General features: G+C 47.8%; 1 protein-coding gene across 1 annotated transcript in view; it reads left to right on the forward strand.

Moving 5' to 3' along the window:
• The first annotated feature begins 432 nt into the window (after positions 1-432).
• Positions 433-14,817, forward strand: part of ENTHD1 (ENTH domain containing 1) — a 1,212,238-nt gene continuing 1,197,853 nt past the window's right edge. Inside the window, exon 1 of the mRNA XM_086936470.1 lies at positions 433-781. Within this exon, the coding sequence (XP_086792596.1) occupies positions 433-781 (349 nt within the window). The remainder of the gene's footprint in view (positions 782-14,817) is intronic.

Below are 14,817 nucleotides of genomic sequence, written 5' to 3' on the forward strand. Positions count from 1 at the left end.
CAATAGAGCTTTCCCTGAGAGAGAACTGAGATTACAGGAAATAAACTATTCCTTCTGCTCCAAAACTAGTTGAATAACAGAAAAGTATATGGCAGCAAAATTAAAAGTGATGTGATTTTGAGTGTGCTGCTGAACCATTTTCGAATTAACTAACGAGATGTAGTTTAGTGTCACTAGTTTTTCTGTTAGCCAAAATATCTTGCCACCTTTGAGAATCAACAAGAACATCTTTTTGAATATTTACTTTTGAAATTAGATGTAGATTGGTGTCAGTTGTTATTTTCTATTAACCACAATAATGTGCCATATTTTTTCTGATATATTTGCAGAAATACGTTATGAAACAGTGATGGAAGTTGCTAAAAGTGGTACTTTCCCAGAAGCATATTTTGCATTTTAATCTTCAAAGCTGTTGAAACAAGCTTTTCATCAATGTCATTCCGGAGAAGCGTGAAGAATTTTGTTAACAAGTTTTCACTGCCAGTTGTGAAAGTCCGAGAGGCCACATCGAATGACCCCTGGGGTCCATCAGGCTCATTAATGTTGGAAATCGCGGACCTGACGTACCACTCCACTGCCCTCTCTGAGATAATGAGCGTTCTGTGGCAGAGACTGAATGACCAAGGCAAAAATTGGCGCCATGTCTACAAGTCACTTACATTGGTGGAGTATCTCTTGAAGAATGGGTCAGAGAGGGTTGTCCAACACTGCAGGGAAGGCCACTTCAACATTCAGAGCTTGGAGGAATTCCGTTACGTGGATGATTCTGGACGCGAACAAGGTAACTCTAACGGACATTGATAGTGGCCATATATTTGTGCAAATACACAATCCATCTTAATGGATGTGCATTGGCCAGATTGCATAACAATAATCTTCATTACTCCGATTCTCCTCTCTTGTCCCAATACTTTCCAAGCCGTTTTACCCTCATATATTTTGATAGACTATCCCCATAAAACCCTTCAATTCCTCCAGAACTTTCTGTTCTTGACCAAGCCCAAGTTAGAGGTGATGAAACAAAAACCAGGAACGAGGGAGGCTAGTAAATACTGGGACAAGTAAGGAGAATCAGAATAATGAAGATTACTGGTGAGTAATCCAGGTATTTCCTCCTCATATTCTTCCTTGTGCAAATTTAGGATTTAGGGCCACATATAATCTATAATGTTTACTGAATGTTGAAGTAGAAGCTCAAGTATTTGTTTTAGAAGCATCTTCAATTGAGGCACCTGCCCATTCAGCTCAAGAGGCTGCCATACCCCGACTGGAGTGAGCTCTAATGGAACCAAGGGTCTCCCTGCCACATACATAACATACTTTATCGAAGTTGTTAGTGTGGAATAGGAAGGCGTCACGTCCCATTTCACAGGCTAGAAGTTGACAAAGAGAGAATATGAAACTCTATTCAGGTAGACTCTGACAGCCCTTACTACAGCCAAAAGATGTATCAACGGTTCTACTTTCTCACTATCTGTTGTGAGAACAGAGAGAACAATATCTGGACCCTTGTAAAGCTGAAATGTGCCCTTGGCAACATTTTGGGTCAAGAGAAAGAACTACATGGACCACAAAAACCTTTAAGTAAGGATGTCTACACACAAGAGCCCCAAATTCACTAAGCGCCGAGCTGTTGTGGTGGATACTAGAAAAAAATCTTGCATGTAAGAAATTTATGTGATGATGTTTCTAATGGCTAATTGTAAATACCAAGAAGGGAAAGAACTGCACACTCTTGGTCTCAACAGTTAAAAACCCCAAAAAAGCTTTGATAGTAATAATTCTTTCGCTGGAAAAAGTTCATTACACAGGGATATGAATTTGAGAACTACAGCTCACTGTAGTCAACGAGTAGACACCGATAAACCTTTCTCAAACCCCTCCAGAAGAAGCTGTAATATATTAGTTGGCAGAGAATAGACAGGATCTAAGATCCTCTGAATACACCAAGAATCTAAAGAGGCCCAATGATGACCATAGGCTGTTTAAGTGGATTTTCTTATAGATGCCTGCAAGGAACTATAGCCAGAACCCGACAAACGTCTGTTCATGAATCCTTCTCTCCCAGCCTCCAAGTCAATGGTATTAACCAAGCAAGAGTTCCTGGGGGGAGATAAGAAAATGTTAGCAGAGAAGGGGATAATGGAAAAATTAATTCCTATTCCACCTATCGACACCTTAGTAAAGAAAACCGCGGCCTCCTTGTCCAAAAATGACGAATTAACACCATGTCCGCCTACTTCCCCTGCAATCTTGCTAAGACCTTTGGGATTAAAGGTACAGGGGAAAAGCATAGAGAAGACCAACTGCCCAGGGACTGATCAGAATATTTGTGCCCAAAGACTTGTGCTTATGAAATCTCAACAGAGACAGAGGTAGTTGAGCATTCAGTTGTGCCACAAACTGATCCATCCTGGAGGTTCCCCATCTTCTGCATGCCTCCTGAAAATATGAGTGGGGTGAAAACAAACTACTGAGAGTTCGGAATGGTCCTGTCAAGGTGATCTGCCTAGGTATTTAAGGATCCCTTGATGTGAATGGCTCTGAGGGCTTAAAGGTTGCTCTCTCTCCAGGTACAAATCTGTTGAGCTAATTGATCCTGTTTAGAATTGATGATTTATACAGGCTACTGTTACAGTATTGTCTGACCAAACCACAAACGATCTTACCTGTATTAGATGGGAAAAGGTGAAAATCCCCTTCCGAAATGCCATGAGCTCCTTCCAATTAGAAGACCTTTTTCTGTTCTAAAGTATCCCACTGTCCAAGAACAGTTTACATTTCCAAGACTGCGCCCCACCCAAGACTACTGCAACCACAAGGAGATGATGGACGGAGCACTGAAACTTTTCAGTCACTCACCCCCAGTCACAGATCAGGGTTGAATCTATCATTGTTCTTTAGCTCACTTCACCACCCAAGTTCAGACCCAACCATATGCAAATCAGTCTTGGTATTTAGTGATTCCTCTCGAGGTCCCTTCGCGATCCCTTGTCCATCGAGTTGTGGGTCCTTGAGAAGGGTACTGTAACTTTGAACAGGTTTACCTGGTTGCTCCAGACGTGCCCTGACTCTCTATCGCTTGGGGAGTCACCAGACATTGCTGGTCAATTCCAAAGCCTTTTTACTTTCACCGTGTAGGTTGCTGTTGCCAAGGTTTGTTGGTCTCCGATCCAGACACTGAACCCCCAGCACGCGAGATCCTTTGTGGGACAGCTCGCCTGCGGACTATGGTTGTCGTCGACATCTCCTGGTCCCCGTGGCAGCACAGTCAAGCTTCACCTCATCGCACCTGAAACACCGACATTGGTGGACATTGGTCTAACGTGCCCCTGGTCACCCTGAAGTGACCCAGACTCTGTCCCCTCTGCTTTCAGGTTCTTCACAGCTCTGATCCAGGCTTGGATCACACCGGACACTTTTCCTTTCCACGGCAGCAGCACTTTGCAGCAACTCACCATTGAAAACAGCGACGATTCCCAACTCCATTTGGCACCTATGCACCCGGCTTCCCTAGGTGAGGTAACACGAGTACTCCAGTGCTCACATGGGTACTGGCCTTAGAACCAACTAGTACTAAAACGGTTTGCTCAAAATCCACTCCTAAGTGTCCCTAATCTTTAAAATTCTAACTGCGACTTTCCCATAGGATTATGACTCTGTGAGAAGCGGTCGCTCCCCACGCTCCCTGCCTGGATATCGCAGCGCTTGGCTCTCACTGCTTGCCTGTAAAAATATTGCTGCTTGGGTATCGTAGCGCTTGTTAGCATTACTCGCAAAGATCTTGTGCCTGCTATTGTCCTTTGCTCGCATTTAATTTGTGGCGCTCGCATTGCTGGACTTTAAAATTAATAACTATTGCCTGATTGTGCTGGTACCACTGCCCATAGCGTCTGCCCCAATCTCGTCCTGTTTCTGTTTTGTTTTTGCTGCCATTTCGTTTGTTGTGCCTCGTAGCCAGCCTCTCCACCCCGCTCCCGCCTCCCAGCTGCTCCTCCCTCGCTCCGCCCCCCTCCACTAGCCACTTATGACAGATGCATTCGCGTGAAGCGTTCACGCGCAGCGGACGCGCCCTATGCGCGCCAAAGGTAAGCCCGTCTATGCCTATCCGCGCCTGGACCGCGCCCAGGGCCAGACCCCCTGTCCCCCGCAATATACTCCCTGCCCGCATAACGTACGACGCCGCAACCCTCTCAGCCCTTAACCCCTGTCGCCTACCTAACTGCTACCAAGCAGCCCCAGGACACACCCATGGACACTTCGCCTGCCACTCCTGCAAGTTCGACAGCACCAGGACCCACACCAAATCCACAATCTCCAAACTGAGCTCCGACACTAACCACCTAAAATGCATCCTGCTCAACACCCGCTCGGTCCACAGACACTCCATCGAACTCTCAAACCTACTCGACTCTACATCGCCGGACGTCGCCTTCCTTACAGAAACCTGGATGAACGCCTCATCAGCTCCCGACATCGCCATAGCCATACTGGACGTCTACAAAATCATCCGAAAGGAGCGCACCAACCAAACAGGAGGAGGAATCGCCATAGTTCATAAGAACACCATCCGCGTCAAGACCAGTTCCGACGATAACCTCACTTCCGCCGAACACCTTCACTTCCAGATCCACACCGACCCCAAGACCACACTCAGAGGCACCCTCATCTACAGACCACCAGGACCCGCACACAATTCAGCGAAGACATCGCTGACTTCATCAGCCCACATGCCCTCCCCTCAGAGAACTACATTCTACTGGGAGACCTCAACTTCCACCTGGAAAAGAAAAACAACAGCAACACCACCACCCTTCTGGACAACCTGGCCAACCTCGGACTCGAACAACTTGTCAATACCCCCACCAACTATGCTGGACACACGCTCGACCCAATCTTCACCTCCAGCAAGCACATCTCCTTCGATCACACCACAGCTCTCCATTGACGGACCACAGCTGCGTTCACTTCAACTACAAAAAAACCACGACCCACAACCCCCCACAACCTATTCCCCGAAGAAACTGGAACAAAATTACCACCGAACACCTCTTCACATCACTTCACCAAAACCCTCCTGCCAAATCATCGGACCCAAACCAAGCAGCCACCAACCTCACACAATGGATCACCCACAGCGCCGACGAACTAGCACCCTTGAAAAAACATCAAATCAAGCAAGTTAGAAAAAAAGCCCCCTGGTTCAACGATGACCTTAAGAAATCCAAGAAGTTCTGTCGTACACTCGAGAAAGCCTGGAGAAAAAACCCAACCATGGACAACCTGGCCACCTACAAGAACGCCACCCGCAATCACCACCAACTGATCCGATGGACCAAGAAATCAGCATTCAAGGATCGACTTGATAACAACGCCCAAAACAGCAAGGAACTATTCAACATCGTCAAAGAATTTACCAACCCCACCACCGGCACCAACGACATCACTCCCTCCCAACACCTCTGCGACTCTCTATCCTCATTCTTCCACAACAAAATCGTCGACATACATAACAGCTTTGAAAACCAGTCCGAAGACCAGTCCACTCCACCCACCTCCGAACCAAAACCGCACTCTAACAACCTTAGCGCCTGGAACCCAATCACCACTGAAGACACCATCCGCCTGATGAACTCCATCCATTCAGGATCGCCAACCGACCCATGTCCCCACCACATTTTCAACAAAGCAGACTCCATTATCGCACCCCATCTCCGCAACGTCATCAACTGCTCCTTCAACTCCGCCACCTTCCCGGAAAGCTGGAAACATGCCGAACTCAGCGCCCTTCTGAAGAAACCCACAGCAGACCCCACTGAACTTAAGAACTACCGCCCCATCTCGCTCCTCCCATTTCCTACCAAAGTCATTGAGAAAGCCGTCAATAATCAGCTCGCCACCTTCCCTGAATCCAACAAATCCCTCGACCCCTCACAGTCTGGCTTCCGAGCCAAACACAGCACTGAAACCGCCCTCATCGCAGCAACAGACGACATTCAAACTCTACTGGACAACGGAGAAACTGCCGCCCTCATCCTACTTGACCTCTCCGCATGCCTTTGACACAGTCTGTCATAGCACCCTCATACAACGCCTCAACAACGTCAGAATACAAGGAAAAGCATTAGACTGGATCATCTCGTTCCTCGCCGGAAGAACACAAAGAGTCCGCCTTCCCCCTTTCAAATCAGAGGCCACCGAAGTCATCTGCGGCGTACCACAAGGATCATCACTCAGTCCCACCCTCTTCAATGTATACATGAGTCCCCTCGCATCCATCGCGCGCCAACACAACCTCAACATCATCTCCTACGCAGACGACACCCAGCTGATCCTCTCACTCACCAAAGACCCAAACACCGCCAAAACCAACTTACACGAAGGAATGAAAGAAGTAGCCGAGTGGATGAAGAACAGCCGTTTAAAACTAAACTCAGACAAAACGGAAGTCTGCATCCTAGGTTCATCCCCCTCTGCCTGGGACGACTCATGGTGGCCGCCGGCCCTGGGAACCGCACCCATACCTACGGATCACGCACGGAACCTGGGCTTCATCCGGGACTCCTCCGTCTCGATGACCAGACAAGTCAACGCCGTCTCATCATCATGTTTCAACATCCTACGCATGCTCAAAAAAATCTTCAGCTGGATCCCCACCGAAATAAGAAAAACGGTCACCCACGCACTGGTCACAAGCCGCCTGGATTACGGAAATACCCTTTACGCCGGAACCACAGCCAAACTACAGAAAAAACTCCCCCGTCAAGCTCACATTTCCGGTCACCTGAAAGACCTCCACTGGCTCCCCGTCAACAAGACAATAACGTTCCGTCTCCTTACCCACGCACACAAAGCCAGCTACGACCTAGGACCCGAATGCCTCAACACGCGACTGTCCTTCTACACCCCCACCCGCCATCTACGATCGTCCAATCAAGCCCTCGCCGATATTCCGCGCATTCATAAATCCACCATGGGGGGTAGATCCTTCTCCTACTTAGCGGCCAAAACCTGGAATTCTCTCCCCACCCACCTCCGCCTTACACAAAACCACCTCTCCTTCAGAAAGCAACTAAAAACTTGGATATTCGATAAGTAATGCACCCCCTCTCCCTCAAGCGCCTTGAGACCCTCTGGGTGAGTAGTGCGCTATACAAATTTCTGAACTTGAACTTGAACTAAGAAGCTCGCTGCTGTGTTCTCACACTGCACGCGTCCCCGGGGTCCTCTGTGTCACTACCTTGGGTGGTTCCTTGGGGTCCCAGCGATTCTACGTGCTCTAGGCACTGTAACTAGTCAAGTCGTGGTTTTATACCACTTTCTTAATATATGGTTTTGTCTCCCCCTGGGGCCCATTGTATATTGTGCTGTTTACTTACGTTCTAGTGTTTTGATATTTTGTATCTTGCTCTCTAATCTCATAAAGAGGTTAGTACAGAGTGTTTAGTAATAAATACATATATTTTATATATACCTTGTGTGGTTCGCCTTTCATTTGGTCATTCAAGAGGTTATATTCTGGTAAACCAGGCTGCTTTACACTCCTTCAAGACTCAGCCTGAAGGCTGCTCTCCATAGCTACCACTAGGATAGCTTTCAATAAAGGTTGTCTTACACCTATTCATCAATAAGGGTTGTTTGGACTTGTGCAAGGTGCCCACTATAACTAGTGGACAGCATATACCAGGCCAACTTCTCACATTGGTGTGCAGCAGTTGGATTCAATCTTGCTATTGCTTTACCAGATAATCTCATTGAGTGACTAACTGAAAACCACTATAGGTACTTAGGTAGATATAAAACAAGTCTAGAATAAAGTAAGTTCTTCTGAACTTAGAGTTGGGTAAGTCAAGGGTCTAGCACACCCTTTCTCCAACTCAAGAGAGCATTTAGTAGTCCCACTAGGTTAGGTAGGTGCCTACACCACATAACACTAGTATGTCTTCAAGAGCTGAAGCCAGTGGCTCCATGCTGACTAAGTATGACCATGTCCCGTTCCAAGAATTGAGGAACGTGTGTGCATCTATGAAACTGAAGACAGGGAAAAACCCTAGAGCTCAACGCCTAATAGAGGTATTGCTTTTAGATGTCCTCAGAAAGGCCCCAGGGTCTGATGAGGCAGGCAGGTTGGGTGGGATAGCAGAAGAGGAAAGGTGAGAAGGTGAACTCATCCAAGACCTACACTCTGAAGCTGACCAGGAGGAACATGATGATTCTAACCTGGACAATCCAATTCTTCCTATAGGTGAGGGAGAAGGCCCAGTGGGCCCTCTCTTTACTCCACCTGGAAGGGTTAGCAGTTTACCAAGAAGGTCAAGATCACCTTCTCAGGAATCTCATAATTCTGGTACTTCTGTAGGGATCTCTGTTTCTAATAGGACTTCTACTTCTCACAAGAGAGAGACTTCCTATGATAAAAAGTGCAAACTTCTTGAGTTTGAGAAAGCTCAGCTTAGAATCAAGAGAGAGCAGTTGGCCTTAGATAGGGAATCCCTGGAGCTCCAGAGAGCTTCACAAAGGTTGGGGTTCGAGTCCCATGGTGGCAACTACAGTGTGCCTAGAGGTAGAGAACATACTCATGACCATAGGAACATGAACAAGATTGTCCCTCCCTACCAGAGTGGGGATGACATCCACAAATGAATAACTGCACTTGAGAGGGCCTGTAAAGTACAGAGGGTCCCTCAGGAGTAGTGGGAAGCAATCGTGTGGCTCTCCTTTGCAGATAAAGGTAGAGACAAGCTCCTCACTGTTAGAGAAGAGGATGCTGATAATTACAAAGTCTAGAAGAGTGCTATGAATGATGGGTTTGGCTTAACCACTGAACAATACAGGATTAAGTTCAGAGATACCCAAAAGGCAAAGGCTCAAGACTGGGTTGACTTTGTAGATTGTGCTACTAAGGCTCTGGAGGGCTGGGTACTTGGCAGTAAATGTAAATTGATACTTATATAGCGCACTACTCACCCGCAAGGGTCTCAAGGCGCTTGTACGAATACCGCTGTGGAACCCATCCTGGCTTTCCCTGTGAGGTGTCCTCTCCTGGGCACCCCCAAGGTGGAGGCCAGGCATCCTTAGCGTTGTGGGGGCCATTGTGGAGATTAAGCAAGCTATTGCCCAGAGTTGCAGAGTCGGACTCCATGATTGGAATTGGCACCGAGGCGAGAATTATCAGGTCCGTGGAATTTTGAGCCCAAGACCCCCCGAGGCGGGGAATTGAACCCTGGTCCCAGGCTAGACCTCTGCATCAGGGTCTGCCGCTCTAACCATTGAGCCACACTTCTCCACAGTAAAGTGTGTGATTTTAAAGGATTGTACAATTTAGTTATGAGGGAACAGATCCTTAATAATTGTCAAAATCAGCTGTTGCATCATACCTGGTGGACTCTGATCGGACCTCTCCCCAAGAATTGGGCCAGAAGGCAGACAAATGGGTCAGAACCAGGGTGAGACAGAAGGTTCAGAACCAAGGTGGTGATTCAAAGAAGCAAGTTTCAAAAACTCTGATAAGGGTGGGGAAAAGGGTAAAGACCAGAAGTCTGCTCAAGGGGCCCAACAATCTGCATCTCATGGGGAGTCACAATCAAACAAGGGAAAAAGCAAGAAGAAACCATGGTGTAAAATCTGTATACAGAACACCCATTGGACAAGTGAATGTAACAAGTCCAAGGACTCAACTTCCACTACCACTGCTCCTAAGGCAACTGTTCCCCCTAGTTCAGCTCCAAGTGGTAGTGCTCATAATAAGGGTGTAGTAGGGTTAACCCTGCGATCTGAGATGCACTCTGGCCTAGTCAGAGTTAATACTCAGGCTGTACTGATCTGTGATAGGGACATGGATATGGCCTCCTTATTTGTAAGTCCCAGTAACTTGGGCAAATACAGACAGCAGCCCTTGATAAATGGAAAAGAGGCCTTGGCATTCAGGGACACAGGATCAAGTGTCACAATGGTGTCAAAATATCTTGTGGCTCCTGAGCAAATCATACTTGGGGAGATGTACCAAGTGATCAATGCTAGCAATGGCAGGACAGACCATTCCTTGGAAGTTGTTAATTTCACCTGGAGAGGGGTAACTAGCCCTAAGAAGGTTGTGGTAAGTGCAGACCTCCTTGTTGAATGCTCGTTGGGGAATGATTTAGAAGCTTCAGCTTGGGCTAAAGTGGAACTCAGGACTCATGCAGAAATGTTGGGAATCCCTGCAGATGTGTTTGCTATGACTAGGTCACAGGCCAAAATGTCTAACACTGAACAGGTCGTGGATCCTGGAAGAATGGACCAAGCACCTTCCAAGAGGAGGAGCCGTAGGGGTAAGGCGGTGTCTTCCCCCTAGCTCAGAGTACAGATCAGTCTTTTGAGGGAGATGATCATAGGCCTGAAGAAGGAACTGTCCCAGATGAGCTTGAGCCTGATCAGGTTGAGTTCTTGGGGACAGGGGGACCTTCCATAGCAGATCTGAGTCAGGAGCAGCTGAACCGACCCTCTCTTGAACTCCTCAGACAACAAGCTGTTGCTGAGGCTGCTTGGAGTGCTAGTGAGTCCCATAGGATCTACTGGGATGATGGACTCCTTTACTCAGAGAGTAGAGACCCCAAGCCTGGTGCCACAAGGAGGTTGGCTATAACTCTGAAGTTTAGGGGCTTCCTATTGACACTAGCACATGACATCCCTTTAGCAGGTAACCTAGGACAAAAAAAGCCTTGGGACAGTCTTGTCCCTCACTTTTATTGGCCTCACATGTCTGAAGACATCAAGGAGTTTTGTCGCTCCTGTGTCACCTGTCAAGCCAGTGGCAAGGCTGGTGGTAAAACAAAGACCCCCCATTACAACTACCTGTGGTGGGGGTTCCCTTTGAGCAGGTTGGGATTGATAGTTGGTCCCATGGATCCTCAGACATCATCTGGGCACAGATTTATACTGGTGGTGGTGGACCATGCCACTAGGTACCCAGAAGCAATTCCCATTAGGATCACCACAGCACCTGTGGTGGCAGGGCCCATCTGGGAATATTTTCCAGAGTGTGTTTCCCTAAGGAGGTGGTATCAGACAGGATGCAAACTCCATATATAGTTACCTGACTGCTATGTGAAAGGAGTGTGGAGTAAATTATACATTTACCACCCCTTATCACCCACAATTCAATGGGTTAGTGGAAAGGTTCAACAAAACCCTCAAGGGCATGATCAAAGGTCTCCCAGAAAAGCTTAGGCACAGATGGGACATACTTTTGCCCTGCCTTCTATTTGCCTACAGAGAGGTTCCACAGAAGGGGGTTGGTTACAGCCCATTTGAACTTCTGTTTGAACATCCAGTTAGGGGTCCATTGTGTCTAGTGAAGGAGGGATGGGAGTTACCTCTCAAACCCCCTAAACAGGATATTGTGGACTATGTACTTGGTCTCCGCTCCAGGATGGCTAAGTACATGAAGAAAGCCACTGAAAACCTTGAGGCTAGCCAGGAATTACAAAAGTCCTGGAATGGCCAAAAAGCTGTGCTGACTGTTTGCCAGCCAGGGCAGAAAGTATGGGTGTTGGAGCCTTTAGCCCCAGCAGCCCTCTAGGACAAGTGGAGGGGCCCTCATACTATAATTGAGCAGAAGGGAGAGGTTACCTACCTGGTGGACCTTGGAACCCACAGGAGCCCTCACAGGGTGCTCCATGTTAACAGGCTCAAACCATATGTTGACAGGGCAGACATGGGCTTGCTCATGGCTGCTGATGAGGGACAGGAGGACGAGAGTGATCCACTCCCTGACCTGCTCTCGCAGAACCCTGATGATGGTTAAGTAGATGGTGTAGCCTTGGCAGGCAGCCTCACTGACCAGCAGCAAACTGATTGCAGAAAAGTTCTCAATCAGCACAGACATATGTTTTCACTGAATCCAAGTCAGACTACCTGGTGCACTCATGAAGTGGACACTGGGGGCAGTCTGCCTGTTAAAAATAGGATTTACAGGCAACCTGACCATGTCAGGGATTGTATCAGGACTGAAGTCCAGAAGATGTTGGAATTGGGAGTTATTGAACCTTCAGATGGCCCTTGGGCTAGTCCAGTAGTCTTAGCCCCTAAACCTCACACCAAATATGACAAGAGAGAAATTAGGTGTTGTGTTGACTACAGAAGTCTCAGTGCAGTCACTAGGACAGATGCTCTTCCAATTCCAAGGGCAGATGAGCTTATAGAAACTTTGGCCTGAGCCAAGTTTCTGAGCACATTTGAACTGACAGCTGGCTACTGGCAGATCAGAATAGCTGATGATGCAAAGCCAAAAACAGCATTTTCTACCCCTAGTGGGCACTACCGATTTGTGGTGATGCCCTTTGGTTTGAAGAATGCACCTGCCACTTTTCAAAGGTTAGTGAACAAAGTCCTTTTCAGGCCTGGAAGACTATAGTGCAGCATAGTTTGATGATATTGCGGTCTTTAGCTCCATCTGGGAGGATCACCTGGTCCACCTAAGAAATGTTTTGGAGACCCTGCAGAAGGCAGGCCTCACTATCAAGGCCACCAAGTGCCAGATAGGGCAGAGTCAAGTTGTATACCTGTGCCACCTGGTAGGTGGGGATCAGGTTCAACCATTGCAGAGCAAAATCCAGACCATAATGGACTGGGTTGCTCCAACCACCCAGACTCAGGTCAGAGCTTTCTTGGGCCTGACAGGGTACCATAGGAGGTTTGTCAAAGGTTATGGATCCATAGTAACCCCTTTGAATGAATTAACTTCCAAGAGAATGCCAAAGAAAGTTCAGTGGACAGTTAGCTGTCAAAAGGCATTTGATGACCTGAAGCTGGCCATGTGCACTGCTCCCATTCTGCAAAGTCCTGACTACTCCAAGCAATTCATTGTCGAAACTGATGCATCTGGGTTGGGGTTTGGGGTTGTGTTATCACAACTGGATGATGAAGGTCAGGATCAGCAGTAGCTTTTATTAGCAGAAGGCTGACCCCCAGAGAGAAAAGTTTGTCAGCTATTGAGAGGGAGGCCTTTGCTGTGGTTTGGGCTCTGAAGAAGCTGATGCCATACTTGTTTGCCACTCACTTCATTGTTCAGACAAACCATAAGCCCCTCTTATGGCTAAAACAGATGAAAGGTGAAAACCCCAAACGTTTGAGGTGGTCCATTTCCCTACAGGGGATGAATTATACAGTGGAACATAGACCTGGGAGTAACCATGCCAATACAGATGGACTCTCCAGATATTTCCACTTAGAACATGAAGACTCCACTGGTCAAGGTTAGTTTAATGTCCTTACGTTGGGGGGGGGGGGGGAGTTGTGTAGGAGGGTAGGATCTGCTTCTTATAGTTACCCCCACTTTTTGCTGATGCGTCACTTTTTTTTTAACTTTAGTCTGGCTGGGCCCCAGCCTAGCTGCATTCTCTCTAAAATGATTGCATATACTTTAGGTACACCACAATTTTGAATCTGGGGTACCCTTAGAAGTCCCTAGTATATGGCATCCTATATACCCAGGGTAAGGCATAGGTACCCCAGAGGCCTCTCAGGGGCTGCAGCATGACCACTCAAAATGAGACCACAGGTCTGCTACAGCAGCCTGTGTAAGGTGGTGTATGCACCTCTTGCTTAGATATAGGTTCCCTATATCTACCTTATATCACTACACATATAAACTTGTCAGTCACCCCTATGGAAGGCCTTATCAATACTGAAGGCAGGGTGCTTGGTTTTGTGTGAGAGGGTACCCATGCATGAGCAAGAGCCCTCTGCAGCCTTCGGAATCTATTCTCCGGGGTTTTACTGTGATGCAGCCAACCATATACTCTTAAGTGCATTATAACCTCGCAGTAAATGCTATCTTTGAGATGGCGGCAAGGAAACATGTTGTGTTTGGTGTCAAACACCTTGGAATCATACCCCCCAGCCAGTCCTGGTGGGGGAGGTATGATTCCACCCTCCTAGAGGGAGAAATATGACTGCACCGGTGCACCCGGTACAAGTTTAACAGAACCCTGGCATCACAAAATGGATGCTGCCAGCCAAAGAAACGCTTCTGCTTTCCTGCTGATGGACGAAACTCCTGCAGGGGAGGCTTGACAATAGGTTTCCTGTCACAGGGAGGTATAACCACCTCCCAGACAGGCTTTAGTGTATTGGGGCTGGGTGGGTGCACTCCAAGAGAGCTGTGATGTCTGCACTGGGGGCACATTTGGTGTCCCTGTGCATAGTCCAGCTCAAACCGGTTGCAGGGGCTACCAGCCACTGCTCTGGCTCAAAACTGGACAAAGGACATTGGTGTAACCACCCCTCTGTCCCGACCCTCCTATAGGTGGGTCCCCAGAGTTTGTCCCACCCCTTCCTTGGGTATAAAGTAGGAACCCTTGACTACAGGACTTTAGATTTACCTGGACAAAACTCTGCTACAGAATCCCAGACCTTCAACTATCTACACTTCGTTGGTGCTCTTGGAGTAAAGGAGTTAATCGCCTGCAAGGCAGGCACCAAAGAAGCATCTGTCCAGTTTGCAACTACGCAGCTCCTGAAGGACTCCGAAGACTTTGCAACACAGGAGATGCGTTTCCAAGCTTCCCCGAGGCTGTTCCGTACTGTGAGCAAACCTGAGATCCAAAGTCCTCGTGGGGACCGTGCAATCCGAACCCCTGGACACCGTGACCATTTGCAGCAAGATATGCTTCTTGGCAATCCCCGAGGCTGTGCTTTGGGCTACTTTTAGTTCAGACCCCGAGTAGTGATTCCAAAGAAGATTACTGGCCTTCAATCCACGAGTGACCCGTGGGCTGGTATTTAGTGATTCCTCTAGAGGTCCCTTTGCGATCCATTGTCCATCGACTTGTGGGT

The sequence above is a fragment of the Lissotriton vulgaris genome, chromosome 1_1 (genome assembly GCF_964263255.1).
Source record: "Lissotriton vulgaris chromosome 1_1, aLisVul1.2, whole genome shotgun sequence".
Taxonomy (NCBI): domain Eukaryota; kingdom Metazoa; phylum Chordata; class Amphibia; order Caudata; family Salamandridae; genus Lissotriton; species Lissotriton vulgaris.